This window comes from Clarias gariepinus, chromosome 20, assembly GCF_024256425.1.
Source record: "Clarias gariepinus isolate MV-2021 ecotype Netherlands chromosome 20, CGAR_prim_01v2, whole genome shotgun sequence".
Lineage (NCBI taxonomy): Eukaryota > Metazoa > Chordata > Actinopteri > Siluriformes > Clariidae > Clarias > Clarias gariepinus.
The window spans coordinates 29,276,586-29,296,375 of NC_071119.1; the positions used below are offsets into that span (position 1 = coordinate 29,276,586).

Genomic DNA, 19,790 nt, shown 5'->3' on the forward strand with positions numbered 1-19,790 from the left:
TAATTCCCATCTTTCTAAATAAAAACGAAATACTGAACATAAATGTCACCTGCTGTTTAGCGATGTTTAGTCACGTTATTTTGGTTTAAGCTATTTCTTGTATTTTTAATCACACTTAAAATACCGACGGTTATATGCGCGTGCTTAATCTGCGGTTCGGTTCTGGTTTCGGTCTGTTCTCGTGAGTTGTGAAGCGAGAGGAACAAAGTATAAATATTGTTCATTTGCTAAATTAAGTATCATGAATTTTAATTGAATCTATCTCTGTATTTTTCCACAGGAGTTTGTGAGTGAAAGTGTCCTGTCTGCATCTGACTTCAGGAGTTTCCTGACCAACCGTCTCTAACGGTCATATTTAAAAGTCATAACGTACAGTTATAATGTACAAAACGCTTCTGTTGGTGTTTAATTGTTTTTCTATGATTAATACTTATTTGTAGTGTTTTATGGTGTTTTTTTTCTTCATCTTTTCAAATTGAGACCTCATTTGTAAGTTGCTGCTGGTGTAAAATAAAAATCTCCATTTTATCCCGTTTGTCTTGTGCTTCCTTCCTTCACAGAATTCTGTTGACCAGGTCTTGAAATTTAAATTTACTTGAGTTGGATCAAATTAATTTACAACTGAAAAATGTGTTGTACCAACGCTATTCATTTATGTTAACAGTATTAAATTATGTTGGACGCAGCTGTAGTAACTAAGTTAATTCTTATTTGTCTTTCGGCTGTTCCCTTTCAGGGGTCGCCATAGCAAATCATCTCCCTCCATCTAAGCCTATCCTCTGCATCCTCTTCTCTCACACCAACTAACTTCATGTCCTCTCTCACTGCATCCATAAATCTCCTCTTTGGTCTTCCTCTAGACCTCCTGCCTGGCAGTTCCAACCTCAGCATCCTTCTACCGATATATTCACCATCTCTCCTCTGAACATGTCCAAACCACCTCAATCTGGCCTCTCTGACTTTATCTCCAAAACATCTAACATGGGTTGTCCCTCTGATGAACTCATTCTTGATCCTATCCGTCCTCATCACTTCCAAAGAGAACCTCAACATCTTCATCTCTGCTACCTCCAACTCTACCTCCTGTCTTTTCTTCAGTGCCACTGTCTCTAAGCCGTAGAGCATCGCTGGTCTCACCACTGTCCTCTACACCTTTCCTTTCATTCTCAACACACCTGACACTTTTCTCCACCCATTCCAGCTTCCCTGTTGTCGTGTTCAGGATCGTGATCTTAATGGTGTTGGTGAAAATTTCACTAGAAAGCAAACAAACAAATAATAAACCCCACTGCGCGTGTGTTACTGTGGTAAAGCCAGCCACGGTTCAGAAAAACACGGTCAAGCCAGCCGCGATTGATTTTATTTATTACAGTGATTACGGTAGTTTCAGGAACACCACAGAGAGAACGCGCTTTCAGAGCGCTTTTCATTTAGACGCCCAGGACTGAGGGATAATACAAAATGCTCGTGAATTTTTACTTGCTTATTTATTTGCATTTCTGCTTTAATATTCGTGTTATTTATTGGTGACTTTGACGGTTGTCTGTTACAAAATTTTTCTTAAATATTCACCTTTCAAATAATTGTTTTATGTAGATGAGTTACAGCAGAATTCGTAGAAAACAGACAAAATAACGTATTTAGTCTTTCAAAATACCAGAATTGATTTTTAATTTGTTTTACTGTTCAAAAGTAACAGTTATTCTTCAATGAATGTTTTCTATAATAAGGTTTAACGTCTGCTTTGAAAGAGAGGGCAAATAAAAAAAAATGTTTTGGCCTTTAACCATCCATGACAATGATGAATATTTGATTTTATTACAGGATGACTATAGGATTTTAACACAGAATCTTAAGATTAGTGTGCCTTCTCAGCATAGGTAACAACTTAGAGAATATGTAAAAAAGATAAATAATATTAAAGAAAATTCACATTCATCAGGAACATCAAAAATAAATTTCACATTTATTGTAAGTAATGCAGTAAGAGCATGTGTTTTTTTATTAACAATAAACAGTAATTATTAGAACGCACACAAACGTAACAATACTTTAATTACTAAAGCCACATGGCCTTGAAACATGGCCCAAAAATGTATATAACATAAATAAAGTAAAATAAATAAACACTAGCTAGGGAAATAATGTTACTGGAATATTTAGCTACTTCACAACTTTGCTTAATCGGTCCAGTCCTGAGTAATGTAGCATTCTATATTGCCACTTCACTACTCACTACAAACCAAACATACAATGTATGGTTTATATTTTGTCGCTTACATTTGGGGCAGTACCACTCATCATCCTTAGTAATGGCATTTTGTGGTATCTGCACACAGTTGGGATGATACCATCTCCTGCACAATGAGCATTCCACCATCAGTTCCCTGCAGTGAGCTGTCCTGCATACACAGTGCACATCCACAGATGTTTCTCTCAGTGCTTCAATGCTATGTTGTGGCTTAAATTTGAAACATACTCTGCCACACCTGAAAGATGTTAGAAGTTCAGTCCTCAATCGTCCCTTACGGAACTGGCAGTTTTCAGGCTTGAGGTTGTGACTCAATACAAACGCAAATGCAACTGGGAACAAACCACAGTTGCTGGAGTTGAACTGCTGTTGGACAGCAGGATAAATGATCATGAATTTGTCATCCACTGGCCTGATCAACCATGACAAAATTTGTTTGTCTTTTTCATCCAGAACTATAGAGAGACTGTCATATACACAAATCTGATTGCTCTCACAAAACTGGTTGCTTACAGTCAGCCAGTGGTTACCTCCAGTATGTACAATTTGTATGAATGTGCCACTCGGAGTACCCACAATCCCTCCATTGTGTAAGGCACTGAATAACAGTGTTGACTAAAATACGTCCATGTGTGGGCACTTGGTTGCAAGCAAGAAAGATGCAAAATCAATCTTTTCACTACTAAGCCAGTAATGTGGATGCAGAATAGCACCAGTTCTGCAGCCTTTTGGAACCATCGGTGGTGTCTGCAGCCTTGCACATTTAATTTTTTTGGAGGGGTCTTTTCCTTGCCAGCATGGTCCATAGTTCATGTACTTTGTTTTAATCCTATGTTTGGTAGGTAAAGTGTCTGTTTTCTTTACAGCCCCCTGAGGAAAAACAATAACTTTATTAGAGTCATTACCTTATTTATATAGCATTTAGTACAGCTTCACAACAATGAAAAATCAGTGATTCAAACTTTATCAACTTAAATTCAAATTTACCTTTAAAGCAACTCTAAAAAACACTATTGTGCTGTAATTCACCTCAAGCCAGTTCAGTTTTGTGTCTCCAGTAAGCGTGGTGATTTTAAAAGCTTTATATATATTATATATATATTACTTAGTTATTAACCTAGTTAACCCAGTGTAAGTATGTATCCAATGTTGTAAACATTAAAGCACTTTTTGTAAGTCGCTCTGGATAAGAGCGTCTGCCAAATGCCTAAATGTAAATGTAAATATATTAAATGGTTCCTTTACATGTATTTATTTCTATTAATTTGGTTTAATAGTAATTCTCAGTTCATAAATAAAGCATAACAATATATTATTGTTAATGCTGTCATATTAGTATATGAATGATAAATGAATATAATACATATTATATAAATATAATAAATATGTATTTTTCAAAATACAGAATCTGTGTTTATAAAGTACTTTTACTGTAACCTTCTTTAATCTGGAACAAGACATAAATCAGGAGTGAATTTACTGTGTTCAATATACAGTCATGTGATCAAGTTAGGACACCTTACTGAATTCCATGGTTTTCTGTATCAGGACATAATAAAAAAATATCTGGTCCTTGGCAAGTCTTAACATTTGGATAATAAATCCTCAGATAAATATCATCACATGACATATCTGTCAGGATTCATAGACTGTTTTAGTCTGTTTTCTGGTTCTTTGTGACTTTATCAGTCTCTCACGTTGCTCTGGATGAATTTTGGACCACTCGTCTTTTTTACAGGTTGGTCCAGTTTATTCAGGTTTGTGGGCATTTGTTTATGCTCACTGTGTTAAACTTTTAGCCCCTAAAATAAAGTGTAATACATTGGGGGAAATTCAGCCATCAATCTTCCTTTTTTGTTACAAAGGGCTTCCATTTAAAATTAATTATAAAGAATACTAGTATGTGTAGGCAAAGCCCAGGGAAACTTTTAGAAATATGGTTTTCATAGGCATTTTAAGGGTAATAATATATTTATAAAATGCTGCAGTGAAATAGTTTGAGATAATGTGTGTATATAGTGTGGGAGTCCCGAATAAGAACTGGTGGTTGTTTTTCTCTACTTATTAGAAATGGGGTCATTAAACCCCTTTAAAATGTAATAATGCCCCATATCTCAAAAATGCTGCAGTAAAATAGTTTCATATGAGGTGTGTATATAGTATGGGACGCTCCTATGAGAATTGGCCATTATTTTTTTCAACTTATTAGAAATGACGTCTGTATAGGCCTCTGAAGTGTAATAATGTCATTATTCTGGATATCATCTTTATGATAATTATTGATTTCTGATTCAGACTTTTAAACCTATTGTAAACTTATTTTGCTATTTACTTTCATTGCAGACATTACACCTAATGAATGCACTCAAAAATAACAGACATTATAGAACAGTGACAAATGAATACACAACTGAGGGATTTAAAATGAGTATATAATTGATTTTGCCTTCCATTTGCATATTATTTATCTGTAAACACAACTACATTTACACTGACTGTAGAAGAAGAAATATGCAGAAAACATTATTCAAAGTGTCAAAGACATCGCAACTATAAACAATAAGGAAAACAAAAAATGCAAAACACCAGTTTGGAAACATGACGCCTCTTTATATCACATCACAGTCGCGCTGGGCTTCTCAAGTAAATCTCTAAAAGCGCGTTCTCTCTGTTGTGGTCCTGAAACTACCGTAATCACTGTAATATGCGCGCACACTGGCTGTCTTGACCGTGTTTTTCTGAACCGCGGCTGGCTTTACCGCAGTCGTGTATTTGGGGTTTTACGGTAATCAGGCGCTCGAGGCAGAACTGACGGTTAAACTCTGTCACGTGCAGTTTATTACTGATCAGATACACAGAAGATATTTATACAAATATAGAAGTGTGTTTAAAGAGAATAACGACTTTATATTAAAGTGTAACACAGAACAGAGAAAGTCTCACTTCTGTCTATGTTTACTGTTTCTCATCTCCTGGAGAATTCACTTCCACTAACATTACTCACTGTAACAGAGTATTGTAGTATGGACATTGTGTCCTGCACGTGCACCTTATGGTGTCTTTTTGTCTTTTGTATAGTTCTTATTATAGTTTTGTTAATTTATGGTGTTAATAATAGTCATTAATATTCATTATCGTCTGGTAAAGATGTGTGTGTGTTTATACAGCACATTGTCTTTGCTATAGTAACTTTATTTTATTTTTTCCCCTCATTTTAACACACATTGTTACACATATAATTTTAAATTTGTCATTAAGGTGGTACTTGACCATTTTAGATTTCACATTTATATTCATTTATAGTCATTAATATTCATTATCGTCTGGTAAAGATGTGTGTGTGTGTGTGTGTACACAGGATCAGCTGGTCTGGGTTTTGTTTATACAGCACATTGTCTTTGCTATAGTAACTTTATTTTTATTTTTTCTCCTTGTTTTAACACACGTTGTTACACATTTTGTTACACACAATTTTAAATTTGTCATTTAGGCGGTACCATTTTAGATTTCACATTTAAAAAAGACGTGAACCTGAAAAAGTTTATTATTTTTTAAACCCTAAATTATTAAGATATTAATTAATACTAATACTATATTACAATATTAATACTAATTTAAATTATTTAAGCAACATGGATGTGACATGGTTACGGACACTACAGATGTTTTGCTTTTTAAGCATTTACAAAAAAAAAACTATTTAAGCAACATTTTTTACAGGTCATGTGCTTTTAGAAATTTACACCAATTTGAGTATCAATAATCATAAAGAAATTTGAATAATTTGTATTTTAAATGATTATTGTTTGAAGCGAGACAGTGGTAGAGCAAATAGACATTTTTGGGGCACATATATCATATTGCATATATATCATATATCTCCAAAACGGCTGAAGTTAGAAACTTAAAGTAAGATACTTCAAGTGAAGTAAGATTGGTCATTTCCATGTTGCTTAAACTGGCACACGCCAAAGAAGCTACTTTCTCTATAATAAATAATGAATAAAATCAGCACTAATACTGCATTTTGGCCACTGATATACATTGATGTGCACTGTAACTGATAAATCTAATAAACTGGATGCAGTGCCGGTCCCAAGCCCAGATAAAACGGGAGGGTTGTGTGAGAAAGGGCATCCGGGATGAAACCTGTGCCAAGTTGTTGTGCGGATCGGACGGTCTGGTGTGGCGACCCCTCAACAGGAGAAATCGAAAGGCTATCACTAACATAAATAATATCAGAGGTCCAATGTCTTATTTTACACATAAAATGTGTTTCTGTCTTCTTCTCTTTACAGCTCGACCACTGAGATGGGTTTTACTGTTTCTATTCCCGTCTCTCAGTCATCAGGCTTCTTCTGGTCAGTCTGATTATTCATTACTCATTAAAGGTTGCCATAAAGATACTAAAACAAGGCATTTAGACTATACCTACTTTTAACAAATACTCACATAAAGTCTATTAACTGTTATAAAGTTCATAAGCAGTGATTTTTAATCTCTCCTCCAGAATATTTTTCACTGAAGGTTGAGTCTCCAGTCTCAGGGCTCCTTGGTTCCTCTGTGTCTCTGCCCTGTGCTGTCACCAGCAATATGGATGTTCGACCCATGGAAGTGCGCTGGTACCGTCCCAATATGTATGACACCCCGGCTCTGTTCTACAGAGACACAGAGATCCAGAAGAGTCCTGTAGATGTTCAGTACCAGGGCAGAGTGTTCCTGTTAGGAGATCTGGAGAAAGGAGACGTCTCTGTGAAACTGGAGAACCTGATGCTAACAGATAGAGGAGACTATGTGTGTTATGTGAAAAGTGATATCTGGTTCGATAAGGCCACAGTGTCCCTCAGACTGAGAGGTAACACTTAGTGCATCAATTTATTTTAAAAATTAAATGTTCATGGTGTCTCTGTCTGTTTAATTCTCTCTCTCTCTCTCTTTCTCTCTCTCTCTCTCTCAGTGGTGGGATCCACTCCTGTCCTCTCCATATGTGAAGCAGGAGAAGGGAAGGTGAATGTTAGCTGTCAGTCACATGGTTGGGTTCCTGAGCCGTCAATCACCTGGACAGATAAAGATGGGAGAGATCTGAAACATCTCAGTAACGACAAGTTCACCAACAGTAAGATCTACTCATCTACACTTACATTAAAGATCCGAAAACAGAAACAACAAAGCACTTTTTATTATCCTCAGACTCTGTAGGGACTGTAGATGTGAGCTCGTGGCTGATTGTGTCTCCCTCTGAGTCTGAGTGGATCTCCTGCTCTGTGGGTTTGTCTGATCAGGAGAGAAAAGAAGACAGAATAATGTTACACGTCCCTGCACGTGACACAGGTAATTATTACTGAAATAAACCATTTCCATATGTAAGGATATGTGTACATGGTGGAACTGAAGAAAAGACTGATGATTATTTTGTGTTGATGTCTATGTGTGCAGAGTCGTTGACTGGATACATCATCATCATCATTCCCATTCTTCTGGTGCTGTGTGTCGTCGGAATTGCAGTGTATTGTGTGCTACGTAAAAAAGGTGGGATATGAACATTGACTTAATAATATATGAGTCAGGAAACAAAACAGATGATAACTAGAAGTTGCTCTTTAAGACAGACACATGTATGTAGATGAGAACAGTATTAAGTGTAACAGTACACCGTCCTGATGGAGCATCACTGAGCCCCTGATGGAGTCCAATAGACTATACAGGAAGTCTTGTCACACTGTAACTATACAGTCTCTGTAGATAGTAAAAGAGAGAAGAGCTGGAAGATGAGTGCTGGAGCAGGTCTTTACCAGGTCTTTATCAGGTCTTTATCAGGTCTTTATTAGGTCTTTATCAGGTCTTTATCAGGTCTTTGTGCTGTCTAATACAGGAGAGTTTTCTCTCTGCTGTAGGTCTGATTCTCTCCAGGAGAAAAGGGACAGAAAGTACAGGAGGTAGGTGCTGGGGTAAAATTCACTGAATTAATAAAATCCAGCTAAATGAGTGATAATAACAGAAGATTTATTTACATATAAAACAGCAGGAACTCAGTCAGAAACTGAACCTCTGAATAAAATCCGTGTGGAGAATCAGGATCAGACTGACGCTCCATCTACAGGTACAGTTCCTCACGCTGTGGTTGTAGGTTGGTCACATCTCCTCATCTATACACTTCATACACTATGGAAGTATAACAGTGGCAAAATTCCTCAAAGCTAAATAACATGTTGAATTACGTGAACTGGACAAAAACATGTTGCAATAAAAATGTTACAGCATTTAAAAGCTTGAAATTGTTGGTACTGCAGTTTATTGTAGTTGTATATTTTAAATGACATATAAAAAAATTAAATGTAATTAAATAATTAAAACTCAAATGCAAAATAATTCCCCTTACCAAATTGCTGTTTATACAGTAAATACAGTAATCACTATTTTTCAACATCACAAAATCAGGCGGCCAAAAGTCAGGTATTAACATTCAGGTAGGGGACGGGTAGATCTGTGGTTAAAGCATTAGACTGTAGTCTGGAAGGTCCCAGGTTCAAACCCCACCACAACCAACTGGTACAGTGAACAGTGAACAGTTTAATGGTTTAATGTCATTCTGAATTTTTTATAACATGACAATCAAGATAATAAGAATAATTTATTTTATACAACTAAATTGTTCTTTAAAGATTAAGTCAATATTTAATACGTCAAAAAATAACATTAATAAGTCATTTTTATTAATTAATCAATTAATTAATTAGTTTGTTTATTTATTTAACACAGATGAAACAAAATATACATTTATAATAGCATCAACAAATTTTAATAAACACGTGTCAATCAGAGCACACACTAATCAAACATAAAGAAAAATACACTCTCCAAAAGAAGTAAAAAAAAAAAAGAAAACACAATAAAACAGAAAATAAATAAATAAACAAAATAAATAAGTAAATATAAATACAAAGGGCCTCTTTTTTCTTTTCTAATAAACCAAGATCTCTTATTATTCCAACAAATTTCCTGCCATTTTTACCTTTCATATGATCCAAAGATGAAAAATAGTTACAAATAAAATCTTTCAAAATAAATTAAAAATGAGGTTTAGCATTTATGAATGAGAGTTGTGTCCATAATAAACATAACATTAATGAAAAACGTATTCTTCTTATCATCCAGCAGTATTCCAAACATAATGTGTTTTTTAGCTAAAGTGACCAGTGATTGGATCTTTGACTCCATCCAAACCAAATTTTCTCAAAAGATACCAGAATACACACAAGAAAAGGAAAAGTGATCAGTTGTCTCAATGTCAACTTTACAAAAAATACAAACATTTTGCTCAAAATTAAACGGTGTCTTAAAAGCTCAGATGGCGGATAAATACCATTAAATATACTGAAGTGGGTTTCCTTTGCTTAAGGAGTCACTGGGAAGCCAATAGATTGTAGTATTTTAATAGTTGGCTTATCATAAGGTTGTGAGATATTGTTACAGTATAGTATAACCATGTCGGATATAATATGGAATTAAAACAAGAGCGGTGATTTTGTTGGGAAGCGTTGTTTTGAGGTTGCTACCATTAAACAGAACTGATGGAAGTTCTCATGATCCATCTGAGATGTTGGTAAAGCTGTTTGGTAAAGGTTTATGAAACTTTTCGGAATGGCTTTTAAGACGCGTTCAAATTGCTCTTGTTCACAGTGTAAACTGAATCTAGAACAGAAACCACTGAACAAGCTCCCTTCCTCATTCATTAAGTGATGAACGGACCAAACACCTTTTTCAAACCGATCAAGAATGAGATTTATATCTGAATAGAATAACTCTATTGTTCCATATTGAGGTTTGGGTAAAGATATGATTGTATAATAATTTCCAATATAACAAAACCTGTTGGTGAAGTGAAGATAATTTCACTGGTAGTCTGGAAACAGTAAAATCACATCTTTATAGGAAATCAATTCCACACAATCTAGACAGACTTTCCATGTTAGTTAAATAAACCAAAAATGTTTAAATCTCTCTACATTCATACCTCAGGTCTATTTTTGCATTTATTCCATCTGTCCCAGACATTATGTTTTTACATCCTGATCTCATCTTTAGAAATGTTTATGCCTTAATATTTAACATGTGATTTAACTTCAATATTATACACAGTTTTAAGATGAGATTGATGAAAGTCCTTTATTCTTTGTCTTGATCCGTCTGGGTATAGAGTCAGACAGACGTCTGCAGTACTCTGGTGTCACTCACTCAGTCCATGCTGCTTGATCTCTTCCTGAATTTGTTCCTGGTTGCTTCATGTACAGAGATTTGCCACAGAAGGTGAAGGAATGAACCTGATCTTGTTACAGAAGGTGACGGTACATTACAGAGTGCAGGGGAAGGAAACCCATCACTCGTGTGTGAATGAAAGATCACTGGCTTCACTTTGAATGTAATGATTATGGCGGAGGAGAGGTTTAGTGAATAACAGAGTTTATTCTGAGCCTGAGACTTAGAAGTTCTGCATTCTGATCTGCAAGTCGTTTCCTGAGAACTAGAGACTGCAGGAGGAGCAGGAAGGGTAAAGAAGAGGAATAAAGATTGTATTTTTAAACAGCAATTTCTTAGGTCAATATTTTAATCAGTTATTTTTTAATTACATTAGCATTTGAAACATACAACCACAATAAACTGCAGTGTCAATAATTTGAAGACATTGTAAACACTTAAAGGATTTTTCCATTCAGGTCAAATTACAATAGAGAAAAATTCAAACATTCTTATTGCAACAAGTTTTCGTCCAGTTCATGTAATTTAACATGTTATTTTGCTTTAAAGAATTTTGGCACTGTTATACTTCTGTACACACACACACACACACACACACATAGCTAGTTTGCACACTTTATCATCTAATCATCTTTTACTCTTAAGAAAATTTTAAAGTCTCACTGAGACTTTGTTTGTTCTGTGTTTATATAAATAGATATAGATCAAACACCTGAGCAAAGTGCAAAAATACCAACAGCTCCACCTACAGGTAAATGTGTTTTATAGCAGCTAAACACTCAAAATTTTATACTCCTTATTTTACTTTTTTATTATTATAACTTTATAATTTTAGCTTTGTATTTGGAGAAACATTCTAGAAAACCTCTAAACCTATAAAACCTGAAGCAATAAAAGACACAAGACACCTTACAGGACAAATATGTAGATTAATGAAGTTACTGTCAGGGGCGGTTACGAGATGGCTGAACAGGGGTGAACCCAAAAGCAGACGAACAGTGATGAAATTGGTAAAAGATAGTGTTTCTTTGTTCTTTATTGGATAGGCTGAGGCTTGGGTAAACATGCGCAGCAGGAGCAGGGGAGAGAAGCAGTGACTGTGTGTGCTTAGTGACTTTATTAAACAATTTAATGAATGGGATTTTTAATAAAAAAAAACATTACAGTATTACAAGAATAAAAGGTATAACATAAGATTCAGGTGTAAAAACTTGAATTATACAATTAATTATCCACACTGAACAGAACAAAACGTAAATAAAATATATACATAAGCAAACTAATAAGAAATAAATAAAAAAAAGGTAGGGGGAAAAACCCATTGATTATTATATATATTTTTTTATTAAAGAACATGTAAACAACATTACAGAAAAACAGGCATAAAAAAATAGAAGCTCCAAAGATGTTTAAAGAACAAAAACAAAACAAAAGGGAAGACATTCACAGGACGCCAAATACAGATTCGTAATAACTTACAATAGACGTAGCCTTTACATTTTTCACAATTTTAAGAGACTTCATTAAAAAAGTGAGTTCGTTAGAGAAGACCTTGTATAAAGGAGGAGATTTTGACGATCTACATTTATGAATGAAAAATTTGCCATTCAGGATAAAACTTACAAAATTATGAATATTTTTTATCATCATTTTCAAAATAACAAATATTTCTTTCACACTCAGTGGTGTGTGCTTAGTGGCTGGAGGGTGGAAGGAAGCGGTTTGTTTTCCTCATCGAAAGCGGAGGTCGGCGATCAGCGCGAATGTTCTTATTGCGGTCCACGAAGACGCTCTAATGCGGAAGCGCTTTTTTGTTTTTTGGTTTGGTGAAGAAGGAGAGGTGGTGACCAGGAGAATCGTCTATTGATCAGGCTGGGGTCGATATCAGGGAATTCTAGCAGCGGGAGCGAACGAATCCAAATCGTGAGGAAAATCCGAAGTCCTGTGAGCATGCGAGGTCATACACATAAATCAGTCCGACAGTAACAGAAGTACCGGGAGGGTCCGAGAAACAGGCAGGGTCGATAACAGGCTGGTTTAAACTGAATGGTTCGCTCGGCCTGCTTAAAAAGCCTAGAGATGATTACCTGATTGAGTTCAGGTGTGCGTGAGTGGCAGGTGAGCTTGCAGGAAGAAAAAAACCTGGAGTGGAGTTTAGGGTCTGGAGGTGCTGGGCTGGTCTGTCTGGTGTGTGACAGTTACAGAAGAACCTGCTGAATCCACCTCATATCAACTGTCACCAGTTCTAATCTCACACAAACATCCTCTATTTCAGAGACTGAACCCCCTGCCTCCACCACAAATCCCGAACCCGCTGCCTCCACCACAAATACCACACCCGCTGCCTCCACCACAAATACCACACCCGCTGCCTCCACCACAAATACCACACCCGCTGCCTCCACCACAAATCCCACACCCGCTGCCTCCACCACAAATACCACAGGAGGTAGGTGCTGGGGTAAAATTCACTGAATTAATAAAATCCAGCTAAATGAGTGATAATAACAGAAGTTTTATTTACATATAAAACAGCAGGAACTCAGTCAGAAACTGAACCTCTGAATAAAATCCGTGTGGAGAATCAGGATCAGACTGACGCTTCATCTACAGGTACAGTTCCTCACACTGTGGTTGTAGGTTGGTCACATCTCCTCATCTATACACTTCATACACACACCTGATCAACACTTTATCATCTAATCATCTTTTCATCTCAGATAATATCTAAACTTTCTCTTTATAAACTGTTCTATTTATTATTTGTTTATGTAAACAGATATAGAACAGAATTCTGATGTAAAGTGTAAAAATACCACCAACAGCTCCTCCTCCAGTGTCCTGTCCTCTCTTCACGTCTCCCCTTACTGAAGTTTGACAGCAAGCTAAACTCCATCCAATGTAAAGTTGAGAATAAAATGATTATTGTTAATGATGAAGTTTAATTTTGTCAGAAACTGGATCAGTGATCTCGTCTGGTGTGGATGGAGAACAGCAGAATGTAAATAACGATGAAGCTACAGAACCACAGAAGAACCCTGATGTAGAGACAGAAACTTCACAAGCTGCAGGTAAATATACATTAGTGTTGATTAGTGAAGTTAGCACACAGAAATCACACGCATTTATCACACCATGCAATGACTGAACACAACCAGGAACGTTAGCAACTGGCTGATACTGAACATTAAACAGGAAGACTGTGATGTTCAAACACTTGTAAACACATTTTCATTAATGCAGTGTGGTCATGTTTAACTGAAATGAAGTCACTGTCCAATTACAGCCCTGAGTCATTTTGGGGGGCATGGATTCAATAACTCACATGACTTTCAGAATTGTTGTTTGGATGGAGGGTGAAGCTTCAAGGGTGGTGGGATAAAAAATATTAATAAAAATAATTAACATGCTTTAGTTTAAGGCAAAAAGACATACAGTCGAGCAACACAACCAGGCAGCGATTATCTGAAAGAGCAATCAAAGAAAATAACAAAAGGTCAGAAACACAGGATTGGTGTACAGACTACTGAATGATAACAAAGTGTTTATATAGTTATTGACTGTAAAGTTTAAAGGAATTGAGAACCGGAGAGGAACAGAGCTAGAACTCCAGAGGTAGCGCCCCCTGCTGACAGGAAGGGTTCCCATGGTGTTACTACAAGTGTGTTAGTGTGAAGGGACCAGATCAGCTCAGGTCATGGGTGAGGGTGAGGTGCACACAGAGGAACGTACCATTGATGTATGAGGGCGTGGTCATCATCCTGCAGATCCCTGAAGTCCACAATCATCTTCATAGTTTCACTGATGTTGAGGCAGAGGATTCTCTCACTGTCACTGATTGGGAAATTAGATTTTATATTTTTTAAATGGCTAATTAAACAACTTTCAAAGTTTAAAATTAATGTGTAAAAATTAAATATCTTGTCAGAAACTGAAGTGAAGTCACCTTCTGAGGATAAAAATCAGGAAGAACAACCTAAAACCACAGATACAACTACACCAACAGGTTAGTTAAATGTTACTCTGTGTGTGTGTGTGTGTGTGTGTGTGTGTGTGTAACTCAGTCTGTTAGCCATTCAAATATAGACAGTGCTGCAACTCCCCCAAACAGTGTCCCTTTTTAAAAATACTGTAAATAAATTTTTTTTCCTGCATTTGGTAACAAATTTCTTCCAGTATGAAGAAATTAACATATGAGCATATAAGGACTTGTATGCTAGGCTAGACAGTAAGGAGGGAGAGGGGGATCTGTACAGGTTGGCAAGGCAGAGAGATAGAGATGGGAAGGATGTGCAGCAGGTTAGAGTGATTAAAGATGACTTAGCTTTAGCGATTAGCCCAATGTAGCGTGGATGGTGAACCCAAACGCGGAAGGAAGCGAGTAGGTAGGATAACCACGCGTTTTAGTCTAAGGACTTTCACAAAAGGGGAGCAAGGGGAAAAAACACAAATTTAACCCGCGTCCTATAAACACACACTCAAGATCAGAAAGCGAAACACAAATAAAGTGAGTACTCACGAATCGATGATGGACAACCAGAACCGACATGGACTGAACTCAATGACTGAGCGCTGAATCGTGGTTTGTTTACTCCTCTTATACTTCCTGATTCGCGACCGCTTTACTTTCGGGTCCTAGTGCCGGTCGCCGATTGAGTGTGCATGACAGTACCCCCCTGTCCAGGACCGGCTCCTGACGGTCCTGGGGTGGAGGATACCCGATGACGGTAGTCCAGGATTAATTCGGGGTCGAGAATGAACCGGGCCGGGACCCAAGACCTTCCCAATCGACCAGGTACTGGGTGCCCCTGCCCCGAGGGCGTAAGTCGAGGATCCGGCGCACAGTGTAAGTTGTGTTCTGTAAGTTGTGTTGTGATTGTTCTCCAAGATGGCGCCGGTGAGGTCGGCTGCCGTCACGACTGCTCCGACCACCTTTTCTTTGTTTTTGTTTTTTAAGTTAGTTTTCAGTGTTTGTAAATCGGCAAAATTACCAACATGGAGTACATTAGTTATGATAGAGACACTCTTGTTTCTATTGGTATACAATGTACTCACGATTCGAAGTTTTTAACCCCGGATCCGAGCTGGCCGAGTGAGATCCTGAGGGAAAACAAAGGACGCGACGCGAAGCGGCGGCCCCGAGGGAAACGAGCCGGCGTCAGGAACAGGCTGAGAGCCTGTGCACACCGCACACCTCTGCCTAGCATCCTGCTCGCCAACGTCCAGTCACCTCAGGGCCAGGATAAAGTTCCAGAGAGACATTCGGGACTACAATCTCCTCTGCTTCACCGAGACATGGCTGAACCCAGCGGTGCCGGACCACGCCATCCAGCCGGGCCGAGTTCTTCTCGGTTCACCGCATGGACAGGACACGGGACTCGGGGAAGTCAAGGCGAGGCGGCGTGTGTTTAATTGTGAACAGCAGCTGGTGCAACAGCGCGAGCGTTGTTCCTCTCACACGCTCCTGCACACCAAATCTGGAACTACTGTCCATCATGTGTCGTCCTTTTTATCTACCTCGGGAGTTTTCATCGGTCATAATTAGCGCCGTTTATATTCCACCACAAGCTGACACGGACACTGCCTTATGCGAGCTGCATGAGGCACTCACACAGCAACAAACACAACACCGGGACGCTGCGCTCATTGTGGCGGGGGACTTTAACAGTGCCAACCTCAAACGCGCAGCGCCGAACCTTTATCAGCACATCACCTGCCCCACCAGGGGCGAAAGGACACTGGACCACTGTTACACTACAGTCAAGGACGGCTACAAGGCACAATCTCGCCCTCCGTTTGGCAAATCCGACCACGCCGCCATCTTCCTCATGCCAAAATACAAACAAAGGCTGAAACAGGAAGTTCCGGTTCAGAGGGAGGTCGCGCGCTGGCTGGACCAATCGGTGGCCGTGTTACAGGACGCACTCGATAACGCAGACTGGGACATGTTCAGAAACAGCTCCGATGATGACGTCAGCGTGTTTACGGAAGCGGTTGTGGGATTCATTGGGAAACTAGCGGACGATACCGTGGAGAAAAAGACTATTAAAACGTTTCCCAACCGGAAGGCGGTGAAAGACGCGAAGCAGCGCTACAGGAGAAAACTAGAGTCACAACTTCAACAGAGTGACTCTAGGAGCCTGTGGCAGGAAATAAGGACAATAACGGATTATAAAGCACCAACATCCGGTATGATGAACGCGTACGTGACTCTGGCAGACGAGCTGAACACTTTCTATGCTCGCTTTGAGGCTGCAGCTAAAGACGCTAGCGATGCTAATGCTAGCGGCGCTAACAGCTGCAGACAGGAAGCCACTGCCAGCACGGGAAGCGTGTTCATCATCACAGAGCATGACGTGAGGAGAGCCTTCAAGAGAGTGAACACCAGGAAAGCAGCAGGACCAGACGGCATCTCAGGCCGTATTCTCAGAGCCTGCGCAGACCAGCTAGCACCTGTGTTCACTGAGATATTCAACATCTCTTTATCTCAGTCGGTGATCCCCACATGCTTCAAAGAGTCCATCATTGTTCCTGTCCCAAAGAAACCACATCCTGCTTCACTCAATGACTATCGCCCTGTAGCTCTCACCTCAGTAGTGATGAAATGCTTTGAACGCCTGGTCAGAGACTTCATCATTTCTTCACTACCCGACACACTGGACCCACTACAGTTCGCATACCGTCCAAATCGTTCCACAGACGATGCCATCTCTCATCTACTCCACACATCTCTCACTCACCTGGACACTCGGAGGGGGAATTATATTAAAATGCTCTTCATCGACTACAGCTCTGCATTCAATACCATAATTCCCTACACACTCACCGCCAAGCTGGAGCACCTGGGACTCAGCTCATCTATGTGTCAGTGGATCTCCAACTTCCTAACTGGCAGACCACAGGCAGTAAGGATGGGCGGACATGTCTCAGCCACCATTACTCTCAGCACTGGAGCCCCTCAGGGGTGTGTTCTGAGCCGCCTGCTGTACTCTTTGTACACATATGACTGTGTGGCCACTACCAGCTCCACCACCATCATTAAGTTTGCTGACGACACAGTCGTGGTGGGCCTGATCTCTGATAACAACGAGACGGCCTACCTGAAGGAGATTAGGAATTTGGAGAACTGGTGCCAGAGGAACAACCTCCTTCTAAACGTCAGTACAACAAAGGAGCTGATAGTGGACTTCAGCACTAAGCAGGAGAGGAACTACCAGACCCCCATTATCAACGAGAGCCCAGTGGAGAGAGTGGACAGTTTCAAATACCTCGGTGTTCACATCACGCAGGACCTGTCATGGTCCTGTCACATCAACACCATGGTGAAAAAGGCCCGGCAGCGTCTCTACCACCTCAGACGCTTGAGAGTGCCCTCCAAGGTGCTCAGGAATTTCTACTCCTGCACCATAGAGAGCATCCTGACCTGAAACATCTCAACCTGGTTCGGGAACAGCACCATGCAGGACAGACGAGCTCTACAGAGGGTGGTGCGATCAGCTGAGCTCATCATCCACACCGAGCTCCCTGACCTGCACTCAATCTACAGCAGGCGGTGCTGGACCAAGGCCAGGAAGATTGTGAAGGACCTCAGCCATCCCAACAATGGACTGTTCTCTCTGTTGAGGTCAGGAAAGCGATTCTGCTCCCTGAAGGCCAACACAGAAAGACTGAGGAGGAGCTTCTTCCTACAGGCAATAAGGTCTCTCAATCACACCACCACACAGTACTGACACACATATGGTCTTTACACACATACACTGGACATTCTGGACATTCGTTTACACTAGTGGCCACTGCACAACTACACCTGGTGGTCACAAGTCACAAGTCACTTTACATAAATCACTTTTTAAGCATTTTTTGCACGGCACTAGACACTTTAAATATGTGAATTGCACAAACAGTGGACATTACATTACCATTACAACTACCATTCCATACAAAAATGACATAAATATACCTGCCCGTTCAGCTGCTCTTATTGTTTTATATTTCATTATACATTCTTCAAATATTTTCTATATTGTGTATTTTTGTTGTACAGTTATTTATTTATTTTTTTAACTTTAGTTTTTATATTTTATTTTATTCTTTTCTAGTTTTATTTTCCCTATATTTTAATTCTCATATTAGTCTTTATTTTAGGTCACGAGCAGTTGCCTAAGCATTTCACTGCATATCGTACTGTGTATGACTGTGTATGTGACAAATAAAATTTGAATTTGATTTGAATTTGAATTTGATAAGCGGGACCACCGTCGATGATCCGGGGAGGAGGAGCCTTTCATTGGAGAGGTGGTAAAGTGTTTTAGTTGGGAGGTGTGGAAAACTGGGTGGATCCGGAGCGCCGCAGGCAGCTGGAGCCGGTAGGTGACAGGGTTTATCCGGTGGGTGATGCGGTATGGACCGATGAACCTGGGAGATGGGTTGCGGGATTCTGTATGCAGGTGCAGATTCCTTGTGGAGGCCCATTTGAGGTAGCGGGCCCAGGAGCGCTGGCGATCCGAAACAAAACACCTCAGGTAGCGCTCCAGTTGTTGGTTGGCCCGTTCCGTCTGACCATTAGTCTTGGGGTGATAACCGGAGGACAGACTGCAGGTGGAATTGATCAGACGGCAAAAGGCCTTCCAGAACCGGGCGGTGAACTGGGGCCCTCTGTCCGAGACGATGTCCTTGGGGAACCCATGCAGGCGGACTACGTGTTCCAAAATCAGCTCGGCGGTGTCTTTGGCTGATGGGAGTCCGGTGAGGGCCACCAGGTGTACGGCTTTGGAGAACCGGTCGATGATGGTTAGGATGGTGTTCTTTCCTTTGGAAACCGGCAGGCCCGTGATGAAATCTAAGGCGATGTGCGTCCAGGGCCGTCAGGGAACGGGCAGGGGCTGGAGTTCTCCGGAGGTAGGCTGGTTGAAGTCCTTGGCCCTGGCGCACACACCGGGCACGCCTGAACGAACTCTTCAACGTCCCTCCTCATGGTGGGCCACCAGAACGCCCGTCTTACAAACTGTAGGGTGCGCCGAGTCCCGGGGTGTCCTGCGACGGGCGAGGAGTGGCCCCACTGGAGAACTTCGGGAACCAGACGCTGAGGAACAAAGAGTCGTCCCGGCGGCACACCTGCCGGCCCAGTCTCCGCAGCCTGAGTCTGGCGAACCCTTGTCTCTATGTCCCAGTGGAGGGAGGCCTCCAGGTGATAGAGCTTAGTGTCGGTCTCCACCTCGCCCGCAGGGTGTTCGAAAGTGAGTCGAAAGTGGCGTGTAAATTCATTGTATGAATGGGCGGTGTC

General features: G+C 40.0%; 1 protein-coding gene across 1 annotated transcript in view; it reads left to right on the forward strand.

The window, feature by feature from the left end:
• LOC128508473 (E3 ubiquitin-protein ligase TRIM17-like) overlaps positions 1-19,790 on the forward strand; it is a 36,579-nt gene that overhangs the window by 10,342 nt on the left and 6,447 nt on the right. Inside the window, exons 2-11 of the mRNA XM_053479819.1 lie at positions 6,550-6,612; positions 6,762-7,106; positions 7,209-7,367; positions 7,442-7,582; positions 7,688-7,780; positions 8,162-8,187; positions 12,783-12,956; positions 13,096-13,151; positions 13,448-13,578; positions 14,436-14,513. Of these exons, the coding sequence (XP_053335794.1) occupies positions 6,550-6,612; positions 6,762-7,106; positions 7,209-7,367; positions 7,442-7,582; positions 7,688-7,780; positions 8,162-8,187; positions 12,783-12,956; positions 13,096-13,151; positions 13,448-13,578; positions 14,436-14,513 (1,266 nt within the window). The remainder of the gene's footprint in view (positions 1-6,549; positions 6,613-6,761; positions 7,107-7,208; positions 7,368-7,441; positions 7,583-7,687; positions 7,781-8,161; positions 8,188-12,782; positions 12,957-13,095; positions 13,152-13,447; positions 13,579-14,435; positions 14,514-19,790) is intronic.